Raw genomic sequence first — 26,775 nt, 5'->3', positions numbered from 1 at the left:
GCCCCGCCTCTCAGGGCGGGACGTGCGTGGCGATTGGCGAGTGCGAGCGAGAGGTGGTCGCTATTGGCCCGCGGCGCTGTCGGCTCGGCGGGCGGTGCCCGGACGCAGGTGCCGGCCGGAGCGGAGCTAGTGGCGCCTACGGGCCGGGCCGGGCCGGGACCCGGGCCGGGGCTAACGGAGGGGCCTGCGCGGCCGCCCGGCCCGGCCGCGTATCAGGTAGGCATGGGCCTGCAGGTAGGGTCGGAGGACGCCAGTCCGCGGGCTGGCCCCGGGTTCGAGGCCGGAGCTCGGAACCCGGGCGGGACGGCTGGGCTCGATCCCTTGACCACAGCCTTCTCGGGGACGCGGGGACCCCAGTTCCCGTGTCAAGGCCGGTGGGAGGTCCCCGGGGTCCGGTACACAGTAGGCGCCTCTCCGAGCCTCGGTTTCCCCACCTGTGAAACTGGGTCATCCCATTGCCAACCTGCTGGGGCTTCTGGGAGGACTCAGGAAGGAGGTGGCTGGCGCGGAAAGCGCCTGACACACAGTAGGCAACTACTAAGTGGCCAATGCCCTTCCCCAACCTCCGTCTCAGAGCCTCTCTACCTGCAAAATAGTAAGTTATAATATAAAGAGCCAGCCACTTTGCACAAAGATGCTCAAACAGGATACCCTGTACTATATGGGTGCTCAAAACAGGGTAATCAAATGGACATATTGGCGGAGCTTGCAGTGAGCTGAGATCTGGCCAGTGCACTCCAGCCCTGGCGATACAGCGAGACTCCGTCTCAAAAAAAAAAAAAACAAAAAAAAACAAATGCACATATTGAGCTCATTCAGTTCTTTTGAAACCATACTGAGTAGGTGGAAGCACTAGAAATGTCCCCTGTTATACAGATGAAAGAGTCCAGGCTTAGAGAGGTTAAGTGTCTTGCCCAGGGCCACACAGCACATAAGAAGTAGAGGTGGGATTGGAACCTCGTTTCTCATGCAGCGCCTAAAGGAACTGAAGGACACACAGGAGCCTCTCTATGGTAAGGGAAGAGGAATGAATGCAATGACAACCTCCACATTTACCCTAAAAAATATTAAGTTTTTTTTTTTTTTTGAGACGGAGTCTCACTCTGTCACCCAGGCTGGAGTGCACTGGCGTGATCTCCCACGCACTGCAAGCTCTACCACTCACTGCAAGCTCTACCTCCCAGGTTCACACCATTCTCGTGCCTCAGCCTCCTGAGTAGCTGGGACTACAGGCGCCCGCCACCACGCCCAGCTAATTTTTTTTTTTTTTAAGACGGAGTCTCGCTCTGTCGCCCAGGCTGGAGTGCAGTGGCCGGATCTCAGCTCATTGCAAGCTCCGCCTCCCGGGTTTATGCCATTCTCCTGCCTCAGCCTCTGGAGTAGCTGGAACTACAGGCGCCCGCCACCTCGCCCGGCTAGTTTTTTGTATTTTTTTTTTAGTAGAGACGGGGTTTCACCGTGTTAGCCAGGATGGTCTCGATCTCCTGACCTCGTGATCCGCCTGTCTCGGCCTCCCAAACTGCTGGGATTACAGGCTTGAGCCACCATGCCCTGCCAATAGTGAGCTTTTATTGAGCACTTACTGTGTGTGCCAGGGGTTGACTGTGTGGCCTCTCATCAACAGCTCTGTAAGCTGATGATAGTAATTATAATAGGAGCTAATAATTAATTTCTTAACTTTTACTAATTTGTGAACTACATATTATGACACTCCCTCTTTTTTTTTAGATGGAGTCTCTTTCTGTTGCCCAGACTGGAATGTAGTGACACGATCTCAGCTCATTGCAACCTCTGCCTCCCGGGTTCAAGTGATTCTCTCACCTCAGCCTCTCGAGTAGTTGGGATTACAGACGCCCGCCACCATGCCTGGCCAGTTTTTGTCTTTTTAGCAGAAGCGAGGTGGTTTCACCATGTTGACTGGGCTGGTCTTGAACTCCTGGCCTCAAGTGATCCACTTTCCTTGAGCTCCCAAAGTGCGCAAAGTGGTGGGATTACAGGCGTGAGCCGCTTCGCCCGGCCTATAACACTCGTTTTATGGATGAGAATACTGAGGCTGAGAGAGTAAAACAGCTGCCTGAGATCACACTGTAGGGAGTTTTAGGGCCCTCTGATTCCTCTGCCCTCTGTTTCCTACCTTCAGGAAAAGGAGCCTGGGCAGGTATGGAAAAGACTGGGGGGGCCTCAGTGCCACCCTAAACAAGCCTAGCTAAGGCTGAGCTTTACTTGATGAATTCAGCCTGGAGACTCCTTCTCAGGAGACCCCTCCACAGACAGATTCCACCAGCTCCATCATTAGAATGAGGCCCAGAGAAGCAAAATGACTTGAACCAGGACACCCAGCATTGGTGGCAGAGCTAGGAGGGCCAGGAGTTAAAGAACCCAGGTCTCTTGAGGTCCAGACCCACTCCCTGGACTGTTTTAAGTTCAGGTTCTGACACCACCCCTTCCCAGCTGTGTGACCTTGGGAAGGTAGATGCCTCTCTCTGAGCATCGGCCTTTTCCCCCATCATAAGGTGTAGTTATTGGTTTGTTGTGAAGACTCAATGAGATCTATCTCCAGGCTGTGCGTGATGGCTCCTGCCTGTAATCCCAACACTTTGAGAGGCCAAGGCGGGCAGTTTACTGGAGGCCAGGAGTTCAGGACCAGCCTGGGCAACTTGGCAAAACACCATCTCTACAAAAAAATACAAAAATTAGCTGGATGTGGTGGTGTGCAGAGCTACTCAGGAGGCTGAGGTGGGAGGATTACTACACTACTTTCCAGCCTTTTGGGTGACAGAGTGAGACCCTGCCTCAAAAAAAAAAAAAAAAGGCCGGGCGCGGTGGCTCAAGCCTGTAATCCCAGCACTGTGGGAGGCCGAGACGGGCGAATCACGAGGTCAGGAGATCGAGACCATCCTGGCTAACACGGTGAAACCCCGTCTCTACTAAAAAATACAAAAAACTAGCCGGGCGAGGTGGCGGGCGCCTATAGTCCCAGCTACTCGGGAGGCTGAGGCAGGAGAATGGCGGGAACCCGGGAGGCGGAGCTTGCAGTGAGCTGAGATCCGGCCACTGCACTCCAGCCCGGGCGACAGAGCAAGACTCCGTCTCAAAAAAAAAAAAAATAAAGAACAGAAGAAAGAAAAGAAATAGGCCAGGCGCGGTGGCTCATGCCTATAATCCCAGCACTTTTGGAGGCTGAAGTGTGGATCACGAGGTCAGGAGTTTGAGACCAATGTGGCCAACATGGTGAAACCCCGTCACTACTGAAAATACAAAAGTTAGCCAGGTATGGTGGTGGGTGCCTGTAATCCCAGCTACTCGGGAAGCTGAGGCACGAGAATCCCTTGAATCCAGGAGGTAGAGATTGCTGTGAGCTGAGATCGGCCACTGTACTCCAGCCTAGGCGAGACAGTGAGACTCTGTCTCAAAAAATAAAAAAAGAAAAAGAGAAATGACTGCAGTAGCAACCAGAAATGCAGCAGCTCTGGGCTAGACACAGGGCCAGGGCCGGATGCTGGGGACAGCAGGAGGCAATCTGACAGGGTCCCTTTTTTATAGAATTCACTGCAGGGTGGAACAACAGACATGGCTAAATACGTAGATGAATAAGTAGAATGTTTCAGACAGGGACACATGCCACGAGGGGAATCAAGTGGACCCCAGTGGCACTTGATTGATTGAGACAGGGTCTTGCTCTGTGGCCCAGGCTGGAGTGCAGTCGTGCAATCATGGCTCACCACAGCCTCAACCTTCTGGGCTCAAACGATTCTCCCACCTCAGCCTCCTGAGTAGCTGGGATTACAGGCGCACACCACCACACCCGGCTCATTTTTGTATTTCTTGGAGAGGCGAGGTCTTGTTATGTTGCCCAGGTTTCTCTCAAACTCCTGGGCTCACACTCTCCTCCTACCTCAGCCTCCCAAAGTGTTGGGATAACAGGCATGAGCCAATGCGTCAGGCCCCAGACAGCATTGTCGAGAAGGCTTCTCCAGGAAGGTGACCTTTGAAGGAGACACTTATAACAACTGTTTCGAGTTCAGTGCGATGATGACTATGTATGGAGATTGCTTGGCACAGTATCCGGTTCTTGATAGATAGAAGCTGCTAGTATAATTTTGGTGGTTTGCAGGCCTTGCATTAGCAGATTTACCTGTTCTTGTTTATTTGTTTGTTTTGTTTTGTTTTCTCCCTGATAGAAGAGACATTAGAACATCCTATACAGGAGCTGGGATAGTTCCTGTAATATCTGGTTATCTGCAGACATGTAAAGACCAGGCCAGGGGTGGTGGCTCAAGCCTGTAATCCCAGCACTTTGAGAGGCCGAGGCGGGCAGATCACTTGAGGTCAGCAGTTAAGAGACCAGCTTGGCCAACATGGTGAAACCCTGTCTCTACTAAAAATACAAAAATTAGCTGGGTGTGGTGACACACAGCTGTAGCCCCAGCTACTCCAGAGGCTGAAGCAGGAGAATTGCTTGAACCCAGGAGGCTGAGGTTGCAGTAAGCTGAGATCACACCACTGCATTCTAGCCTGGGTAACAGAGTGAGACCCTGTCTTTTTTTTTGGGAGGGGGGATGAAGTCTCGCTGTCGCCCAGGCTGGAGTGCTGTGGCATAATCTCAGCTCACTGCAAACTCCGTCTCTCAGGTTTAAGCGATTCTTCTGCTTCAGCCTCCCAGGTAGCTGGGATTACAGGTGCCCGCCACCATGCCTGAGTAATTTTTGTACTTCTAGTACAGACGGGGTTTTGCCACGTTAGCCAGGCTGGTCTCGAGCTCCTGACTTAAGGTGATCCACCCGCCTTGATCTCCCAAAGTGCTGGGATTACAGGCATAAGCCACCACGCCCGGCCAAGACCCTGTCTTTTTTTTTTTTTTTTTTTGAGATGGAATTTCATTCTTGTTGCCCAGGCTGGAGTGCAATGGCGCCATCTCGGCTCACCGCAACCTATGCCTCCCAGGTTCAAGCGATTCTCTGGCCTCAGCCTCCCAAGTAGCTGGGATCACCGGCGTGCGCCAATATGCCTGGCTAATTTTTTTATATTTTTAGTAGAGACGGGTTTTCTCCATGTGGTCAGGCTCGTCTTGAACTCCTGACCTCAGGTGACCTGCCCACCTTGGCGTCCCAAAGTGCTGGGATTACATGTGTGAGCCACCACGCCCGGCCAAGACCCTGTCTTAAAAGAAAAAAAAAGGAAATGTAAAGACCTATCCTCAGAGGGGCTGAGATGGAGGAAAGGACTCGCCTCTGCCCGCCTTCCCGCAAAGAGCCCAGCTGCTTCCCCTTTGGCCTCTGAGCTGAAGGTTCTGGTTGCAGGGACTTGGGAGGGACAGCAGCAGGCACCCTGTGTCAGGCCCGGCCACTGCCCTGTGAGTGTTATCTCAGGCCTACAGTCTTCCTCTTGGGCCCCTGCCTTTGGGTAATACTTGCTTATCTGGCCTGCAGAGGCTGGACTGTGATGCTCTGGAGAACACATGAGGCCAGGAAGGCTGCGGGCTGAGCTTTTTAGAGGGCATTTATCCAGCGGTGAACTGTCCTAGCCCAAGAGTTAGTAATTGCTCCCCCATTGCTTCACCTTCCCACTTTGGAGCTCAGATTTTTTTTTTTTTTTTTTGCTTTCTTTTGTTTTAGAGACTGGAGACTGGGTCTTGCTCTGTCACCCGGCTGGAGTACAGTGGTGTGATCATAGCTCACTACAGTCTTGAACTCCTGGGCTCAAGAAGTTGAGGCTCCCTCCTCAGCCTCCCAAGTAGCTGGGACTACAGGCTTTCACCACCATGGCTGGCTAATTAAAAAAAAAAACCTTCAGAGAGACAGGGTCTGTCTATGTTGCCCTAGCTTGTCTCAAACTCCTGGCCTCAAGTGATCCTCCTGCTTGGACCTCCCGAAGCGCTGGGATTACAGGTATGAACAACTTCCCCTGCTCTGGCGCTCGGATTCTGATTGACAGTTTAAAAGCTGACTTGGGGTGGGGGTGGGAGTACTTTGGTGAGTACCTGATTGCCTCTCTTGCTTAGACTTTCTGAACACTTGAGGAGCTGAGGGGGCCCTGGACATTGTAGCTCTTGGGGTTTGGACAAGCTGGGGACAGAGATCCTTGGCTCCAGGGCACCTGTATTGGCTTCAAGGAGGTCTCCAGAGAGGGCTCTTGTTCCTTCAATGACATTCTCGACTGGGCTGGGTACAGTGGCTCACACCTGTAATCCCAGCACTTTAGGAGGCCGAGGCAGATGGATCACTGGCGGTCAGAAGTTTGAGACCAGTCTGGCCAACATGGTGAAACCCCATCTCTACTACAAATACAAAAATTAGCTGGACGTGGTGGCTCACGCCTATAATCCCAGCAGTCTGGGAGACTGAGGCAGGCGGATCACCTGAGGTTAGGAGTTCGAGACCAGCCTGGCCAACATGGTGAAACCCTCTCTCTACTAAAAATACAAAAAACTAGGCCGGGCATGGTGGCTCACGCCTGTAATACCAGCACTTTAGGAGGCCAAGGCAGGGGGATCACAAGGTCAAGAGATCAAAACCACCCTGGCCAAAATGGTGAAACCCTATCTCTACTAAAAATACAAAAATTAGCTGGGCGCGGTGGCGTGCGCCTGTAGTCTCAGCTACTCAGGAGGCTGAGGTAGGGAGAATCGTTTGAGACTGGGAGGTGGAGGTTGCAGTGAGCCAAGATCGTACCATTGCACTTCAGCCTGGGCGACAGAGCTGGACTCTATCTCAAAAAAAATAAATAAAATACAATAAAAATAAAATAATTAGCTGGGCGTGGTGGTGGGCCCCTGTAATCCCAGGTACTTGGAAGGCTGAGGCAGGAGAATCGCTTGAACCCGGAAGGTGGAGGTTGCAGTGATCTGAGATCGCACCATTGTACTCCAGCCTGGGCGACAAGAGGGAAACTCCATCTCAAATAAATAAATAAATAAATAAATAAATAAATAAAAATACAAAAATTAGCCAGGCGTAGTGGTGCATGTCTGTAATCACAGCTACTTTGGGGGCTGAGGCAGGAGAATCGCTTGAACCCAAGAGGTGGCGGTTGCAGTGAGCCGAGATCGTGCCACTGCACTCCAGCCTGGGCGACACAGTGAGACTCTGTCTCAAAAAAAAAAAAAAAAAAAAAAAAGAGGTTCTGATACCATATCTGGAAAGGTAGAAAGGTGGTATTAGTTGAAAGGTAGTCCTGACCCTGGAGGCTTTGAGGGTAAGTAAGAGCAGGCCTAGCTTTTCTTGTCTTCTCTTTTTTAGAGACAGGGTCTCACTCTGTGGCACAGGCCGGAGTGCAGTTGGCACCATCATAGCTCACTGCAGCCTCAAACTCCTGGCTCAGGTCATCTTCCCACCTCAGCCTCACAAGTGGCTGGGACTACCACGCCTGTGGTAGGCCTGTGCTACCACGCCTGGCCAATATTTTTGGTTTTCTTTTGTAGAGCCAGGGTTTCACCATGTCACCTAGGCTGGTCTCAGACTCCTGAGCTCAGGCAATCCGAGGCAGGCAGATTGTCTTGAATCCAAAATGCTGGGATTGCAGGTGTGAACCACTGCTCCTGGCCTAATTTTCTTGTTTTTTTATAGAGATAGAGTCTTGATGTGTTGCCCAGGCTGGTCTCAAACTCCTGGGGCTAAAAAAATCTTCCTGCCTTGGCTTCCAAAGCACTGGGAAGTATAGACGTGAGCCACCACACCTGGCCAGGCCTAGCTTTCCTGTTTGTTTGTTTTTTTTTGAGACAGAGTCTTGCTCTGTCGCCCAGGCTGGAGTGCAGTGGCATGATCTCGGCTCACTGCAACTTCTCCCTCCTGGTTTCAAGCGATTCTCCTGCCTCAGCCTCTGGAGTAGCTGGGACTACAGGTGCATGCCACCATGCCTGCCTAATTTTTTGTATTTTTAGTAGAAACGGGGTTTCACCATGTTAGCCAGAATGGGAAGCCTAGCTTTTCTTTTTCTTTTTTCTTTCTTTTTTTATTTTTATTTTTATTTTTGTATTTTTAGTAGAGACAGGGTTTCACCATGTTGGCCATGATGGTCTCAATCTCTTGACCTCGTGATCCACCCTCCTCAGCCTCCCAAAGTGTGGGGATTACAGGCATCAGCCACTGCGCCTGGCCAGGGAAGCCTAGCTTTTCTTAGGAGTGTGAGAAATAATACAACCCAAGCTCCTGCTGTATACCAGCCTTGTGCTGAGTTACGTGCATCGTCTCCTTAAATCCTTACTGGCCCCACAGAGGCCCATTTTACAGATCATGCAAACTAAGGCTCAGAGATGTAAATTTTCTAGTGGTGCCTATAGCCTTGACAAGAGACTCAAACCTTAGTCCATCAGGCTCACTAACCTTGCCGCTAACCTCCGCACTGGCCTGTTCCCAGGCTCCTGGGACCATGGGCCTCAGGCCCTGAGGATACAAGGCTCCCTGAGGCCATGACGACGGGTGACTGCTGCCACCTCCCTGGCTCCCTGTGTGACTGCTCTGGCAGCCCTGCCTTCTCCAAGGTCGTGGAGGCTACGGGCCTTGGACCGCCCCAGTATGTGGCACAGGTGACTTCGAGGGACGGCCGGCTCCTCTCCACCGTCATCCGTGCCTTGGACACACCGAGGTGAGTGGTGACCGCGTGGATGTCCTGGCCTTTGCTGCCTCTTCTCTCTGGGCCCAGTGACTTTCTCCCAGCCTGCGGTCAGAAGTCCAACCATCAGCAGAGGGCCAAGTGGGTAAACAGAGAAAGAGACACAAACAGTTATTACCTTGTGGAAACAGAGGCCTCGCTTTGGCCAGGTCTGATTCTTTAGGAAAAGCTGAAATTCCAGGCTGGGCGCGGTGGCTCAAGCCTGTAATCCCAGCACTTTGGGAGGCCGAGACGGGCGGATCACGAGGTCAGGAGATCGAGACCATCCTGGCTAACATGGTGAAACCCCGTCTCTACTAAAAAAATACAAAAAAAAAACTAGCCGGGCGAGGTGGCGGGCACCTGTAGTCCCAGCTACTCAGGAGGCTGAGGCAGGAGAATGGCGTAAACCCGGGAGGCGGAGTTTGCAGTGAGCTGAGATCTGGCCACTGCACTCCAGCCCGGGTGACAGAGCGAGACTCCGTCTCAAAAAAAAAAAGCTGAAATTCCAGATTATTATGTGAAATCTGAAGGTCAAATGTTGGCAAGTAACACACTTTTGGGAGGCAGTATAGGGGGTGGTCAGGAGTGTAGGCTGTGGGCTCAGTGCCTGGGCCCCGACACTTGAGTGGACACCTCCCTCTCTCCCAGGGTGACCTGGGACAAGTTAGTTCACCACTGTATCTCTCTTTTTTTTTTTCTGAAACAGAGTCTTATTTTGTTGCCCAGGCTGGAATGCAGTGGTGCAATCTCAGCTCACTGCAACCTCTGCCTCCCAGGTTCAAGCCATTCTTCTGCCTCAGCCACCTGAGTAGCTGGGATTACAGGCACCTGCCACCACGCCTGGCTAATTTTTGTACTTCTAGCAGAGACAGCGTTTCACCATGTTGGCCAGGCTGATCTCAAACTCCTGACCTCAGGTGATCTGCCCGCCTCGGCTTCCCAAAGTGCTGGGATTACAGGTATGAGCCACTGTGCCCAGCTTCTGTTTAAAAAAAAATTTTTTTTTTTTGAGAGTCTCGCTGTGTCACTCAGGCTGGAGTACAGTGGTGTGATCTTGGCTCCCTGCAACCTCCGCCTCCTGGGTTCAAGCGATTCTCCTGCCTCAGCCTCCTGAGTAGCTGGTTCTACAGGCACATGCCACCACACCCAGCACCCAGCTAATTTTTGTATTTTTAGTAGAGATGGGGTTTCACCATGTTGGCCAGGCTGGTCTCGAGCTCTTGACCTCATGATCCACCCACCTCAGCCTCCCAAAGTGCTGGGATTACAGGTGTGAGCCACTGTACCTGGCCCCTTCTTTTTTTTTTTTTTTTTTTTTTAGGCAGAGTCTCACTCTGTCGCCCAGGCTGGAGTGCAGTGGCACAATCTCAGATCCCTGCAACCTCTGCCTCCCGGGTTCAAGGGATTCTCCTGCCTCAGTCTCCTGTGTGGCTGGGATTACAGGAGTGAGCCACTGCTACTTTTTGTATTTTTAGTAGACATGGTGAGCAACTGTACCTGGCCCCATTTCCTTCTAACCTGTATCTTTTGCATTATTTCCCTGCCAAAATGTCATGAGCAAAGCCCATTTTCCTAGCGCAGCATCTGAGGGGGGCAGTGCACACAGCACAGCCGCTTAGGGTACTCTGCCCTGGAGTCAGACTTCCTGGGTCCCAGTCCCAGCTGCATGGACTCCTGACTGTGCAAGTTTGCAGAAATGAGTTCACTCTTCTCAGCCTCCATTTTCTCATATGGAGGCAAAATAGCACCTGATGGCCAGGCATGGTGGCTCCCACCTGCAATCCCAGCACTCTGGGAGGCTGAGGCAGATGGATCACTTGAGCCCAGAAGTTTGAGATCAGCCTGGGCAACATAGGGAGACCCCATCTCTACCAAAAAAATACAAAAAATTAGCCAACAGTGGTGGCACACACCTATAGTCCCAGCTACTCAGGAGGCTGAGGTGGAAGAATTACTTGAGCCTGGCAGGTCGGGGCTGCAGTGAACCGTGATCACAGCCTGAGTGACAGGGTGAGACTCTATCTCAAAAGAAAGAAAAGGGCCGGGCACAGTGGTTCACGCCTGTAATCCCAGCACTTTGGGAGGCCAAGGTGAGCGGATCACAAGGTCAGGAGATCGAGACCATCCTGGCTAACACGGTGAAACCCTGTCTCTACTAAGAATACAAAAAATTAGCCAGGCGTGGTGGTGGGTGCCTGTAGTCCCAGCTACTTGGGAGGCTAAGGCGGGAGAATGGCGTGAACCTGGGAGGCGGAGCTTGAAGTGAGCCGAGATTGGGCCACTGCACTCCAGCCTGGGTGACAGAGCGAGACTCTGTCTCAAAAAAAAAAAAAAAAAAAAAAAAGCACCTTCCTTACAGAATGAGACAGACAAATCCAGATGTTGCTCTTAGAATAGTACCTGGTACATAGTAAGTGCTCAACAAATACTGAGGCTTTTTTCCTCTCTTCTCTGAATTTGTTTTTTTTTTTTTTTGAGATGGAGTCTCGCTCTGTCGCCCAGGCTGGAGTGCAGTGGCGGGATCTCAGCTCACTGCAAGCTCCGCCTCCCGGGTTTTTTACGCCATTCTCCTGCTTCAGCCTCCCGAGTAGCTAGGACTACAGGCGGCCGCCACCTTGCCCGGCTAGTTTTTTGTATTTTTTAGTAGAGACAGGGTTTCACCATGTTAGCCAGGATGGTCTCGATCTCCTGACCTTGTGATTCGCCCGTCTCGGCCTTCCAAAGTGCTGGGATTATAGGCTTGAGCCACCGCGCCCGGCCTGTTTTGTTTTTTTGGAGACAGTGTCTCACTTTGTCAGCCATGCTGGAGTGCAGTGACATGACCACATGATCTCAGCTCACTGCAACCTCTGCCTCCTGGGTTCAAGCGATTCTCCTGCCTCAGCCTCCCTAGTAGCTGGGATTACAGGCTCCCCTGCAACCAAGCCCGACTAATTTTTGTATTTTTTTTTTTTAGTAGAGACAGGGTTTCACCACGTTGGTCAGGCTGGTCTCCTGACCTCAGATGATCCACCTGCCTCAGCCTCCCAAAGTGCTGGGATTACAGGCGTGAGCCATTGTGCCTGGCCTCTCCTCTGAATTGGCTCTCCCACACTTTTTCAGGGTTTCCCAGAACAAGCTCCAAACTGATGTGGTTCTTCCTCAAGATTCTTGTCCCTTCTGTTTCCCTGAGTTGGTTTCCGGAGGAGCGGTTCCTTTTTTGTTAACTTTGTTTGTGTGTGTATGGGGGGAGGGTGGGATCAGGGTATAGGTTCAGAAAGGAGGAAGGCAGGCATGCCCTTTTGCCATCGCAGGAGGAAATAGCAGTCCAGGGACAGAACTGTTGAGAAAGCAGCCATGAACAGCCTGTTAGGCTCTTTTTAAAGCAGCCTGACCCCACCCGGCAGCATGAGAATCTGAGAAAAGGATAGAAAACAGTCATTTCCAGGCAGGCATGGTAGCTCATGCCTGTAGTCCCAGCACTTTGGAAGTCCAAGGCTGAAGGATCGCTTGAGCCCAGGAGTTCAAGACCAGCCTGGTCAACATAGTGAGACCCCCGCCTCTGTAGAAAAAGTTAAAAAATGTTAGCTGTGTAGGGTGGTGCCGCCTGTAGTCCCAGCTACTCGAGAGACTGAGGCAGGAGGATTGCTTGAGCCAGGGAGTTCGAGGCTGCAGTGAGTTGTGATCGCACCACTGCACTCCAACCTGGGCAACAGAGCCAGACCTTTTCTCAAAAAAGAAAAGAAGGCCTGGCGTGGTGGCTTACACCTGTAATCCCAACACTTTGGGAGGCTGAGGCAGGTGGATCATTTGAGGTCAGGGGTTCAAGACCAGTGTGGCCAACATAGTGAAACCCCGTCTCTATTAAAAATACAAACATTAGCCAAGCATGGTGGCACATGCCAGTTGTCCCAGGTACTCAGGAGGCTGAGGCAGGAGGATAGCTTGAACCCAGGAGGCAGAGGTTGTAGTGAGCTAAGATCGCACCATTGCACTGTAGCCTGGGTGACTCAAAAAAAAAAAAAAAGAAAAGAATACAGTCTCTCCGAGAGGAAATCGGCGTTGTCTGGAAAATAGCTCTTCTTTGTGTGACCTCACAGTCTGCCTTCTGGCCAGAAATGTTTGGGAAACAGTGACTCATGGCTGGATGGCCTCTGGGCCACGCCTCCTGCCTCCTAAGCTGCCCTGGGAAGGACCCAGCATCCCTAGAGACTGGGCCAGGGCTGGAGACTTTTCCGAGGCAGCTCTCTGCAGATGCTTTTTATTTCCATTTCCCCCTCACAAGGGCAGAGGAGCAGGTGAGCACTTCCCTCTGGACACATAGGTTTCTCAGGTAGCATGGGCTTCAGGTATGGTTAGATCTGGGAGCCTCCAAAGGTGTCCTTGTGAATCTACCTTTCCCTGTCTCTTGGCTCTGCTCTCCTCTGTGCTGGCATCACTCACAGGTTCCACACAGAGACTAGGCAGCTGCCAGGAGCTCCAGGCTCATGTCAGCCTTGTGGCCGGCAGTTCTAGAGTTTACGGGGAAACAAAGAATTTTAGGAATAGATTGTTGGTGACTCTGATGGTATCATACAAGCCTGAGTTGGTCGCCATGAGCAGGGGTGTGTACTGTTCTATTTTCTTTTTCTTTTATTCAAATGTTCTCACTCTGTTGTCCAAGCTGGAGTGCAGTGGTACAATCATGGGTCATTGGAGCTTTGAACTCCTGGGCACAAGTAATCCTCCCGCCTCATCCTCCCAGGTAGCTGGGACCACAGACATGCACCACCTTGCCAAGCTAAGTCTTTAAAAAAAATTTTGGGGCCAGGCGCGGTGGCTCACACCTATAATCCCAGCACTTTGGGAGGCCAAGGTGGACAGATCACGAGGTCAGGAGATCGAGACCAGCCTGGCTAACATGGTGAAACCCTGTCTCTACTTAAAATACAAAAACACAATTAGCCGGGCGTGGTGGCGGGCGCCTGTAGTCCCACCTACTCAGGAGGCTGAGGCAGGAAAATGGCATGAACCCGGGAGGCGTAGCTTGCAGTGAGCCAAGATTGTGCCACTACACTCCAGCCTAGGCAACACAGCGAGACTGCATCTCAAAAAAAAAAAAAGAGTTGAGGGTGGGGAAGTTGTGCAGGATAATCAGCGTGGGTATTTTAGGAAAATTCGGAGAGGACATTGGGGGGCGGGTATAACAGATGCCCATGTGGGTCTGAGAGGGTGCTACAGGTTCCCTGGGAAGGGAACACATCACTGCACCTGTGGGAGTCTGGGAAGGCTTCGCAAGGTTACCTTCCCTGCATCTCCTTCCCAAAGGGAAGGACATTTGGAGCTGGGCGTTGAAGGATGAGTAGGAGTTCACCAAGTGGCAGCATGGGGTAAGGGTGAGCTTGTGATCCAGTGGTTAGTGAAGCAGGTATAGACAGAAAGCCCAATCATTGCTCACGGGTCCTATCTCCGTGTCCAGTGACGGTCCCTTCTGCCGGATCTGCCACGAGGGAGCAAATGGGGAGTGCTTGCTGTCCCCGTGTGGCTGCACCGGCACGCTGGGTGCTGTGCACAAGAGCTGTCTGGAGAGGTGGCTTTCCTCATCTAACACCAGCTACTGCGAACTGTGCCACACGGAGTTTGCGGTGGAGAAACGGCCTCGACCCCTCACAGAGGTACTCTTGAGAGTGTGAGACTGCGGTGGGCAGCGGGGAGAGGGCAGACATGAGGGCAAAGGCGGGAGCTGCCCTGGGCAATCTGGTGGTCTCCCCAGGGCAGACCCCCTTACCATGTCTGTCCACTGGGTGGGTCTGCTGACGGTGTGTTGGAAACCAGGCCTGGGGTTTAGGAGCCAGTCTTTCTTTTTCTTCTTCTTCCTTCTTCTCCTTCTTCTACCTTTTTTTTTTTTTTTTTTTTTTTTGAGACAGAGCATCACTCTTGTTGCCCAGGCTGGAGTGCCATGGCACGATCTCAGCTCACTGCAACTTCCGCCTCCCAGGTTCACGCGATTCTTCTGCTTCAGACTCCCGAGTAGCTGGGATTACAGGCGTGTGCCACCGCCCAGCTAATTTTTTGTATTTTTAGTAGGGATGGAGTTTCACTATGTTAGCCAGGCTGGTCTCAAACTCCTGACCTCATGTGATCCACCCACTGCGGCCTCCCAAAGTGCTGGGATTACAGGCATGAGCCACTGCACAGCCTATGTCTTTTCATTAGCAGAGATTTCCCGAGCACCTCCAGCATGCCCATCACTCCGTTAGGCACTGGGGACCCAGCCACCAACCAGACACATAGGGCCGGGCACTCATGGAGATTAAAGTCCAGTAACTTTAATTTGGACTTTGAAGCATCGCTTCTGATACAAGGTTACAGAAAAAAAAAAAAAAAAAAAATCAACGAAGCAACAGGTTTCTGGGAGCAATAGTGCAATAAGGGAAAAACATGTCACAGGGGGTGGGGCAACTTGGGGTGTCAGGCAAGGCCTCAGCAGGAGGTGAACCCCCCTAGCTGAGGCCTGAGAGATGAAAAGTAACAAGCTGCTGGATGCAGTGGCTCATGCCTGTAATCCCAGCACTTTGGGAGGCCAAGGCGGGCAGATCACTTGAGGTCAGGAGTTCAAGACCAGCCTCACCAACATGGTGAAACCCCGTCTCTACTAAAAATACAAAAAAAAAAAAGAAAAAGAAAAAAGAAAAAGTCCAGGCACAGTGGCTCACACCTGTAATCCTAGCACTTTGGGAGGCCAAGGTGGGTGGATCACCTGAGGTCAGGAGTTCAAGACCAGCCTGGCCAACATGGCAAAACCCTGTCTCTACTAAATATACAAAATTAGCCAGGTGTGGTGGTGGGTGCCTATAATCCTATCTACTAGGGAGGCTGTGGCAGGATAATTACTTGAACCCGGGAGGTGGAGGTTGCAGTGAGCTGAGGCTAAGCCACTGCACTCCAGCCTGAGTGACAAAGCAAAACTCTGTCTCAAACAACAAGAAAAAAGCTGGGCATGGTGGTGCATGCCTGTAATCCCAGCTACTTGGGAGGCTGAGGCAGGAGAATCACTTAAACCTGGTAAGCAGAGTTTGCAGTGAGTTGAGATAGCGCCACTGCACTCCAGCCTGGGCAACAGTGTGAGACTCTGTCTCAAAAAAAAAAAAAAAAAAAAACAAGGCTGGACATGGTGGCTCACAATCCCAGCACTTTGGGAGGCAGAGGAGGGTAGATCACCTAAGGTCAGGAGTTCAAGATCAGCCTGGCCAATGAGGTAGAACACTGTCTCTACTAAAAATACAAAAATTGGCTGGGCATGGTGGTGGGGACCTGTAATCCCAGCTTGAACCCAGGAGGCGGAGGTGGCAGTGAGCCAAGATTGCACCACAGCACTCTAGCCTGGGCAACAAGAACAAACTCCGTCTCAAAAAAAAAAAAACTAGAAAACCCCTGGCCCACCTGGGAGTCAGGGTGTAGGGAGAAAAGTGGGAGGGAGGTCCAGTCCCTTCACACACCATCCCACACCCACTTTGGTCTCCATGCTACAGCCACATGGCTCCCTCCCAACACATCTTGTCTAGGCCGCCTCCCCCTACCCCAGGGCCTTTGCATCTGCCTCCCCTGCAGCCTAGAGCCCCATCTCCCCCATTCTTCACATGGTTCCTTCTGTTCATTTCGTTCTCTTCAATGTCACCTCCTTGGCAAGGCCTTGCCCTGTGTGATCATTCACCCATTTCATACCTCCACTGCCAGCATGGGAGGGCAGGGGCCCTTTCTGTCTCATCCACCGGAATTTCATGAATTAAGCCCATTTCTTGGCTGGGTGCGGTGACTCATGCCTGTAATCCCAGCACTTTGGGAAGCCAAGGTGGGAAGATCGCTTGAGGCCAGGAGTTCAAGACCAGCCTGGGCAACACAGTGAGACCCTGTCTCTATAAAAAAATTAAAGAATTTATTATTATTATTATTTTGAGACAGAGTCTTACTCTGTCACCCAGGCTGGAGTGCAGCATGTGATCTCGGCTCACTGCAACCTCCACCTCCCAGGTTCAAACGATTCTTCTGCCTCAGCCTCCCGAGTAGCTAGGATTATAGGTGCGTGCCACCATGCCCAGCTAATTTTGTATTTTTAGTAGAGACGGGGTTTCTCCATATTGGCCAGGCTGGTCTCGAACTCCTGGCCTCAGGTGATCTGCCCACTTTGGCCTCCCAAAGTGCTGGGATTACAGACATGAGCCACTGCGCCAGGGCTTTTTTTTTTTTTTTTAAAGCCCATTTCTTTTGCCCTGTCATCTGGGGGCGGCCAAGCGTAGCAGATTAGTAGCCAAGGACGCTTCAGCCCTGGAGCAAGACTTCCCAGGTTGCAGCCCCAGCTTTGTGGACTTTGTAGCTGTGTGAGTTTGCTCACTTGAGTTCTTTCCTCTGTGCCTCAGTTTCCCCATCTGTAAAATGGGGGTAAAAGTGCCCAGCACCTGGCAGGCCCTGGCTCCTCATGGGCTCAATAAATGTTTGAAAGAAGGAAAGGGCCAGGCGTGGTGGCTCACATCTGTAATCCCAGAACTTTGGAAGGCTGAGGTGGGCAGATCACAAGAACACAAGTTCGAGACCAGCCTGACCAATATGGTGAAACCCCCATCTCTACTAAAAATACAAAATTTGCCGGACATGGTGGCGCTTGCCTATAATCCCAGCTACTCCGGAGGCTGAGGTGAGAGAATCCCTTGAACCTGGGATGTCGAGGTTGCGGTGAGCCGAGATCACGCCACTGCACTCCAGCCTGGCCGACAGATCGAGACTCTGTCTCAAAAAAAAAAAAAAAAAAAAATACATATACATACAAAATTAGCCGTGCATAGTGGCTCTTGCCTATAATCCCAGCTACTCCGGCAGCTGAGACAGGAGAATTGCTTAAACCCGGAAGGTCGAGGTTGCAGTGAGCCGAGATTGCGCCACTGCACTCCATCCTGGGCGACAGACCAAGAATCCGTCTCAAAAAAAAAGAAAGAAGGAAAGGAGAGAGGGAGGCCTAGACCTGGAGGTCCTGACCCCTCCCCCTCAGCAGCCCCTCCTCTGCCCCCTTTCCCTGTCCTCTCCCCTGCAGTGGCTGAAGGACCCGGGGCCGCGGACCGAGAAGCGGACGCTGTGCTGCGACATGGTGTGTTTCCTGTTCATCACACCGCTGGCCGCCATCTCGGGCTGGTTGTGCCTGCGCGGGGCCCAGGACCACCTCCGGCTCCACAGCCAGCTGGAGGCCGTGGGTCTCATTGCCCTCACCATCGCCCTTTTCACCATCTATGTGCTCTGGACGCTGGTGAGTGGCCGCGGCTTTGCAGCATGCATCTGAAGCTCTGCCGCTGGGAGCAGCAGGGCCAGGGATTTGACACCTGGTATATGGGGTACGGGGCTCCCTGGCAGCCTCTGTCTATGGCCCTGGGTGGAAGAGAGCTTCTGAGGTCACCCTGCCTCTCTGGGAGCTTCAGATTCCAAATGTGACAAGGTCTAGGGAATCCCTGAGCTAGGTGTAAACCTTGACCTGAGTGCAGGAACCCCCATCCATGAACCCCCAAGATTAGGAGTGGGGCAAAGAGGAGCAAATGCCTGAGAGAGAGATTGGGGGAGAACAAATAAATGGGGAAATAGATGTAAATTAAGAAATTGAGGCTGGGCACAGTGGCTCACCCCTCTAATCCCAGCACTTTGGGAGGCCAAGGCGGGTGGATCACCTGAGGTCGGGAGTTCGAGACCAGCCTGACCAACATGGAGAAACCCCGTCTCTACTAAAAATACAAAATTAGCCAGGCGTGGTGGTGCATGCCTGTAATCCCAGCTACTTGGGAGGCTGAGGCAGGAGAATTGTTTGAACCCAGGAGGCGGAAGTTGCTGTAAGGCGAGATCGTGCCATTGCACTCTAGCCTATGTAACGAGCGAAACTCTGTCTCAAAAAAAAAAAAAAAGAAAAGAAAAGAAAGAAAGAAATTGAAAGGGAAATCCCAGGCACAGTGGCTCACTCCTGTAATCCCAGCACTTTGGGAGGCCAAGGCAGGTGGATCACCTAAGCCAAGGAGTTCCAGACCAACCTAGCCAACATGGTGAAATCTTGTCTCTACTAAAAGTACACAAATTTAGCTGTGTGTGGTGGTGGATACCTGTAATCTCAGTTAGTCGGGAGGCTGAGGCAGAAGAATCGCTTGAACCTGAGAGGCAGAGGTTGCAGTGAGCTGAGATTGTGCCACTGCACTCCAGCCTGTGCGACAGAGTGAGACTCTGTCTCAAAAAAAAAAAAAAAAAAACCAAAGAAATTGAAAGGGGAAAGCCTGGTGCAGTGGCTCACACCTGTAATCCCCACGCTTTGGGAGGCTGAGGTGGGCGTATTCCTTGAGGTCAGGAGTTTGAGACCATCCTGGCCAACAATGGTGAAACCCCATTTCTACTAAGAATACAAAAAATTAGTCTGGTGTGATGGCACACACCTGTCATCCCAGCCACTAGGGAGGCTGAGATAGGAACATCGCTTGAACCCAGAAGCCAGAGGTTGCAATGAGCTGAGATTGTGCCACTGTACTCCAGCCTGGGCGACAGAGGGAGATTCTGTCTTTAAAAAAAAAAAAAAGAAGGAAAGAAAAGAAAAAGAAATTGAAGGGGAAGAGAGAGAGGAACTGAGATGAAAACATTGAGTGAAACCAGGCCCAGTGGCTGTTAACACCTGCAATCCTAGCAAACTGGGAGGCAGAGGCAGGAAGATTGCTTGAAGCAAGGAGGTTCAAGACCAGGACGGGGCGACAAAGCAACATGTCCATCTCTATAAAAAGTGTAAAAATTAGTGATAGGCCGGGTGCGGTGGCTCACGCCTGTAATCCCAGCACTTTGGGAGGCCGAGGCGGGCGGATCATGAGGTCAGGAGATCGAGACCATCCTGGCCAACATGGTGAAACCCCGTCTCCACTAAAAATATAAAAATCAGCTGGGTGTGGTGGTGCGTGCCTGTAGTCCCAGCTATTCGGGAGGCTGAGGCAGGAGAATCGCTTGAACCCGGGAGGCAGAGGTTGTGGTGATCTGAGATCAAGCCACTGCATGCCAGCCTGGTGACAGAGTTACACTCTGTTTAAAAATAAATAAATAAATAAATAAGAATAATAGGGTCAAGTGCGGAGGATGACGCCTGTAATCCCAGCATTTTGGGAGGCTGAGGCAGGCAGATTGCTTGAGCTCATGAATTTGAGACCAGCCTGGGCAAAGTGGTAAAACCCCATCTCTACAAAAAGTACAAAAGTTTGTCGGCCATGGTGGTGCATGCCTGCAGTCTCAGCTACTCTGGAGGCTGAGGTGGGAGGATCACTTGAGCACTGGAGGCAGAGGTTGCAGTGAGCTGAGATTGCACCACTGAACTTCAGCCTGAGTGATACAGCCAGACTTTGTCTTGGAGAAAATAATAATATTAGTAAAAGAAAAAGGAAAAAAAAGGCTGGGTGCAGTGGCTTACACCGTAATCCCAGCACTTTGGGAGGCTGAGGCGGGCATATCACTTGAGGTCAGGAGTTCAAGACCAGCCTGAGCAACATGGTGAAACCCCGTTTCTACTAAAAATACAAAAAATTGGCTAGGTACGGTGGCTCACACCTGTAATCCTAGCACTTTGGGAGGCCGAGGTGGGTGGATCACGAGGTCAGGAGTTTGAGACCAGCCTGACCAACATGGTGAAACCCTGTCTCTACTAAAAATATAAAATTGGCTGGGCGCGGTGGCTCAAGCCTGTAATCCTAGCACTTTGGGAGGCCGAGACGGGCGGATCACAAGGTCAGGAGATCGAGACCATCCTGGCTAACCCGGTGAAACCCCGTCTCTACTAAAAAATACAAAAAACTAGCTGGGCGAGGTGGCGGGCGCCTGTAGTCCCAGCTACTTGGGAGGCTGAGGCAGGAGAATGGCGTGAACCCGGGAGGCGGAGCTTGCAGTGAGCTGAGATCTGGCCACTGCACTCCAGCCTGGAGGACAGAGCGAGACTCCGTCTCAAAAAAAAAAAAAAAAAAAAAAAACAAAATTAACTGGATGTGGTGGCACGCGCCTATAATCTCAGCTATTCGAGGCTGAGGCAGGAGAATCGCTTGAACCTGGGAGGGAGAGGTTGCAGTGAGCTGAGATTGCACCATTGCACTCCAGCCTGGGCAACACAGCAAGACTCCATCTCAAAAAAAAAAAGAAAAAAAAAATTAGCCAGGTGTGGTGGCACATGCCAGTAATCCTAGCTTCTCGGGAGGCTGAGGCACAAGAATCACTTGAATTTGGGAGGTGGAGGTTACAGTGAGCCAAGATCACGCCACTGCACTCCAGCCTGGGTGCCTGAGTGACAGAATAAGATTCTGTCTCACAGAAAAAGAAAAAAAAAAAAAAAAGAGAGAAAAAAAGCCTGAATGAGAGACAGAGACAGACAGAATGACGGGGGTGTGAGGTGTTGTTCTAGGCCTCTGGTAGGCAGCAGAACCATTGCTTAGAGGCAGAAGTGTCCCACAGTCTCACCCCTCAGACATAACCACTATTGTCCAGCTGTAGGGGAGTCCTTGCCTCACAAAGTATTTTTCAATGCACCTACCAGCACTTTTTTTTTTTTTTTTTGAGACGGGGTCTTGCTCTGTCATGCAGCCTAGAGTGCAGAGTGCAGTGGTGCAATCCTGGCTCACTGCCACCTCTACCTCCTTGGCTCAAGCGATTCTCCTGTCTCAGCCTCCTGAGTAGCTAGGATTACAGGCACGCGCCACCATGCCCAGCCAATTTTTGTATTTTTAGTAAAGAGATGGGGTTTCACCATGTTGGCCAGACTGGTCTTGAACTCTTGACCTCAGGTGATCTGCCTACCTTGGCCTCCCAAAGTGCTGGGATTACAAGCATGAGCCACCGTGCCCGGCCCCTACCAGCATATTTTAAAATATGTAAACTGGATGAAATCATAGCTACTGTTTTAGCATCTGCTTGTTTTCATTTTGCTGGTGTTCTTTTATTTATTTATTTATTTTATTTTTTTTTTTTGAGACGGTGAAACCCCGTCTCTACTAAAAAATTAGCCGGGCGTGGTGGCCGGCACCTGTAGTCCCAGCTACTCGGGAGGCTGAGGCAGGAGAATGGCGTAAACCTGGGAGGCGGAGCTTGCAGTGAGCCGAGATCCGGCCACTGCACTCCAGCTTGGGCAACAGAGCGAGACCCTGTCTCAAAACACACACACACACACACACATACACACACAACGAGGCAGCCACCCAGCAGACATTCATTGTATGGGTGTACCATATTTATTTAACCAATCACTTTTGACAGGCACTGGGATTTTTTCCAATGTGTATGTGATTTTATTTCTACTTCTTCCTTTTTTTTTTTCCATTATGAACAGTGCTTTGGGCACTGTCCATGCAAATCTTTCTTGGGAACTTGCTTGGTCAAAGGATGTGAACCACTGACATTTATTGAATGATCGATTGATTGATTGAGCCGAAATCTCACTGTGTTGCCCAGGCTGGAGTGCAGTGACACGATCTTGGCTTACTGCAACCTCCAACTCCCCGGTTCAAGCAATCCTCGTGCCTCAGCCTCCTGAGTAGCTGGGATTAAGGCATCTGCCACCATGTCTGGCTAATTTTTGTATTTTTAGTAGAGATGAGTTTTCACCACTTTGGCCAGGCTGGTCTCGAAATCCTGGACCCAGGTGATCCGCCCACCTTAGTCTCCCAAAGTGCTGGGATTATAGGCGTGAGCCATTGCACCAAGCGACCTTTTTTTTTTTTTTAATTTTTTTTTTTTTGAGACGGAGTCTCAGTCTGTCACCAGGCTGGTTGGCAGTGACACGATCTTGGCTCACTGCGACCTCTGGCTCTCAGGTTCAAGCAAGTCTCCTGTCTCAGCCTCCTGAGTAGCTGGGACTACAGTTGTGCGCCACCACGCCCAGATAATTTTTAAATTTTTAGTAGAGACAGGGTTTCACCATGTTGGCCGGGATGGTCTTGATCTCTTGACCTCGTGATCGGCCTGCCTCTGCCTCCCAAAATGCTGGGATTACAGGTGTGAGCCACCGTGCCCGGCCACTTTTAAATTTTTTTAGACTAATTTTTAGAGCAATTTTAGGTTCACAGCAAAATTTAGCAGAAAGTACGGAGAGTTCCCGTATATCACCCTGCTCCATACACACACAACCTGCACAGCCTCCCTCACTGTTAACATCGTGTACCCAAGTAGGGCATTTGTTAGAATCAGTGAACCTTCATTCTCCCTTTAAAACCATAGTTCACATTAGGATTCACTTTTTTCATTTGTTTGTTTTGCAGTGGTTATCTCGCCCTGTCTCCCATACTGGAGTGCAGTGGTGTGATCTCCGCTCACTGCAACCTCTGCCTCCTGGGCTCAAGCGATCCTCCCACCTCAGCCCCCCGAGTAACCAAGACCACAGGTGTCCACTACCACACCTGGCTAATTTTTGTATTTTTTGTAGAGACAGGATTTTGCTATGTTGTCGAAGCTGGTCTTAAACTCCTGGGCTCAAACCTTGGCTTCCCAAAGTTCTGGGATTACAGGTGTGAGCCATCACACCTGGCCTTTGTGTGTGTGTGTGTGTGGCGGGGAGGGGATAGGATCGTGCTTTGTCACCCAGACTGCAGTGCAGTGTGGTGTGGTCATGACTCACTGCAGCCTCAACCTCCCAGGCTCAATTGATCCTCCCACTTCAGCTTCCTGAGTAGCTAGTATTGCAGGTGTGTGTACCACGCCTGGCTAATTTTTGTATTTTTTTGGTGGAGACGGAGTTTTGCCATGTTGCCCAGGCTGGGAGTTGACTCTTATTGTTGGACATTTATAAGTTTTGATGAATGTATAATAAATGACATGTATTCACTTTTTTTTTTTTTTTTTTTTTTGAGACAGAGTCTCACTCTATGCCAGGCTGGAGTGCAGTGGTGGGATCTCCGCTCACTGCAACTTCCGCCTCCTGGGTTCAAGTGATTCTCCTGCCTCAGCCTCCCAAGTAGCTGGGACTACAGACATGTGCCACCATGCCCAGCTAACTTTTGTATTCTTAGTAGAGATGGGGTTTCACCATGCTGGCCAGGATGGTCTCGATCTCTCGACCTCGTGATCTGCCCACCTTGGCCTCCCAAAATGCTGGGATTACAGGCGTGAGCCACTGCGTCCAGCCATATTCACCATTATAATATCAGATAGAGTAGTTTCATTGCCCTAAAAATCCTCTGTGCTCGCTCTATTCATGCCATTCTCCTTTTCCCCAACCCCTGTTCACTGCTGATCTTTTTACTGTCTCCATAGTTTAGCCTTTTCCAGAATGTCCTATAGTTGGAGTCATTCAGTATGTAGCATCTTTAGGTTGGTTTATTTCATTTAGTGATATGCATTTAAAGTTATTTTTGTGACTTAAGGGCTTTTTTTCTGAGGTAGAGTCTCACTCTTTCACCCAGGCTGGAGTGAAGTGGCCCGATCTCAGCTTACTGCAGCCTCCACACTCCTCCCTGCCGGGTTCAAGCGATTCGCTTGCCTCAGCGTCCTGAGTAACTGGAATTACAGGCACACGCCACCACGCCCGGCTAATTTTGTATTTTTAGTAGAGATGGAATTTCTCCATATTGGTCAGGCTGGTCTCGAATTCTCGACCTCAGGTGATCTACCCACCTTGGCCTCCCAAAGTGCTGGGATTATAGGCTTGAGCCAGGGCGTCCAGCACTTTTTTTTTTTTCTTTTTGAGACAGGATCTCACTCTGTTGGATTGCAGTGGCGTGAGCACAGCTCACTGCAGCATCAACCTCTAGGGCTCAAATGATTCTCCTACCTCAGCCCCCTAAGTAACTGGGACCATAGACCTGGGCCACCACATCTGGCTGATTTTAAAATATTTTTTAGAGACAAGGTCTTGCTTTGTTGCCTAGGCTGGCCTCGAACTCTTGGGCTCAAGTTATCCCCCCGCCTTGACCTCCCAAAGTGCTGGGATTACAGGCATGAGCTACCTTACCCAGCTTAGTTTCTTTTTAGCACGGAATAATATCTCATTATCTGGAAGCACCACTGATTATTTATCCATTCACCTATTGAGTGACATCTTTTTTGCTTGCATGTTTTGGCAATTATGTGACTGATTTACATTAAAAAAAATTTTTTTTTGAGACAGGGTCTCACTCTGTCACCCAGGCTGGAGTGCAGTGGCACGATTTCGGTTCACTGCAGCCCATATCTCCCAGGCTCAAGTGATTCTCCTGCCTCAGCCTCCCAAGTGGCTGGGACTACAGGCCCATGCCACCACGCCGAGCTAATTTTTGTATTTTTAGTAGAGACAGAGTTTTTAGTAGAGACAGGGTTTCTCCATGTTGCCCAGGCTGATCTTGAACTCCTGAGCTCAAGTGATCTTCCCCGGCACCCAGCCTTCCAAACTACTGGGATTACAGGCATGAGCCACCGCGCGGGGCCTGACTGGTTGACATTTAATGCCTTCCAAGAGGCTGTTTCACTCCCTTCCCACTGAGAGGCAGGAAAGGAGCACCCCTTTGCTTCCTGCTGGTGTGTGTGCGGTGTATCTTGTCTTTGCAGGACTCTGAAAGCTGGTGGGTGTCACCAGGATTGTGAATGGGTCTGTGTGTGTGCACTTTGCGGGAGGAATGTTCGTAAGCCAGCTCTGCTTCTGGAAGCATGAGCCCCAGCCGTGGTTTGGGCCAAGGCAGGTGCCACGGCAACTTGCTTTCCTCCTTTGCGGGTGGAGTCCTTCTCAGCGCCCCCGCTCACTGCAGGACTGCCCCGCAGGTCTCCTTCCGCTACCACTGCCAGCTGTACTCCGAGTGGAGAAAGACCAACCAGAAAGTTCGCCTGAAGATCCGGGAAGCGGACAGCTCTGAGGGCCCCCAGCATTCTCCGCTGGCGGCTGGACTCCTGAAGAAGGTGGCAGAGGAGACACCAGTATGAACACTGGGCTCTCCGGGCCCTGCAGCAGAGAGGCCAGAGGTAGCTGGCAATACCCTGTCCTGTGGAAGGACGGAAACTGCCCAACACTTCCCGCACGGCCTGAATGCTTCTTAGGCCAAGAGACACCATGCGGAGCCTAGTCTGTGATCCTGTGTGAAGATACTGTCAGGGTTTTTTCTTCTTCTTTTTTTTTTTTTTTTGCACACTGTTGTTCATATCGAGGACAGGTGGACACGGTCCTGAGCTCTGGACGGAGCAGGCACGCTGATCTCATTCTGAGGTCCACATGGCACCTTCTGGGCCAGCATCTGTGGCCGGTGTATCAAGGGCGCCCTTAAAGCTGGAACATTCCAGCAAGCTTCTTGCGCTTCTCTGCACCCGGCAGGCCCACTCTCCTGGCACTCTCGACTTTATATAAAAGTTGCACTGCGTTTCAAAAACCCACCCCTGAATGAATAAAAGGAGCCCTGGCTGGACAAAATGGACTTGTCATTTACGTTTCTCAAAGGAGACCTCCCAGGGAGGGACCATGTGGAGGTAAAAAAGTAACCTTGGTGGCCGGCCGGGCGCGATGGCTCACACCTGTAATCCCAGCACTTTGGGAGGCTGAGGCGGGTGGATCATGAAGTCAAAAGATCGAGACCATCCTGGCCAACATGGTGAAACCCTGTCTCTACTAAAAATATAAAAATTACCTGGGCGTGGTGGTGTGCGCCTGAAATTCCCGCTACTCAGGAAGCTAAGGCAGGAGAATTGCTTGCATCTGGGAGGTGGAGGTTGCAGTGAGCTGAGATGGCGCCACTGCACTCCAGCCTGGTGACAGAGAGACTATCTCAAAAACAAAAACAAAACAAAACAAACAAACAAAAAAACACTGGTTGGCCAGGCGCGGTGGCTCACGCCTGTAATCTCAGCACTTTGAGAGGCTGAGGCGGGCAGATCACAAGGTCAGGAGTTCGAGACCAGCCTGGCCAATATGGTGAAATCCCGTCTCTACTAAAAATACAAAAATTAGGCCGGGCGCGGTGGCTCAAGCCTGTAATCCCAGCACTTTGGGAGGCCGAGACTGGCGGATCACGAGGTCAGGAGATCGAGACCATCCTGGCTAACACGGTGAAACCCCGTCTCTACTAAAAAATACAAAAACCTAGCCGGGCGACGTGGCGGGCGCCTGTAGCCCCAGCTACTCGGGAGGCTGAGGCAGGAGAATGGCGGGAACCCGGGAGGCGGAGCTTGCAGTGAGCTGAGATCCGGCCACTGCACTCCAGCCTGGGCGACAGAGTGAGACTCCGTCTCAAAAACAAA

The 26,775-nt window shown here is 51.2% G+C and overlaps 1 protein-coding gene across 8 annotated transcripts; it reads left to right on the top strand.

Annotated features, from left to right (window-relative positions):
• The first annotated feature begins 60 nt into the window (after positions 1-60).
• On the top strand, positions 61-25,951 carry MARCHF2 (membrane associated ring-CH-type finger 2). 8 transcript variants are annotated; one of them, XM_033199329.1, is made up of 6 exons: positions 62-216; positions 8,356-8,583; positions 11,695-11,763; positions 14,030-14,225; positions 17,636-17,845; positions 25,312-25,951. In XM_033199329.1, the coding sequence occupies exons 2-6, from the start codon at positions 8,408-8,410 to the stop codon at positions 25,468-25,470; spliced, it is 810 nt and encodes a 269-aa protein (XP_033055220.1). In that variant the 5' UTR covers positions 62-216; positions 8,356-8,407; the 3' UTR covers positions 25,471-25,951. The 8 variants fall into 8 exon arrangements, with proteins under 8 accessions (XP_033055223.1, XP_033055220.1, XP_033055218.1 ...); XM_033199327.1 differs by having other exon boundaries at positions 11,695-11,802; XM_033199325.1 differs by having other exon boundaries at positions 11,695-11,808.
• Positions 25,952-26,775: the final 824 nt, after the last annotated feature.

Source organism: Trachypithecus francoisi, unplaced genomic scaffold (assembly GCF_009764315.1).
Source record: "Trachypithecus francoisi isolate TF-2019V2 unplaced genomic scaffold, Tfra_2.0 Lachesis_group5, whole genome shotgun sequence".
NCBI lineage: Eukaryota > Metazoa > Chordata > Mammalia > Primates > Cercopithecidae > Trachypithecus > Trachypithecus francoisi.
This window is presented reverse-complemented; position numbering and strand designations above follow the sequence as displayed.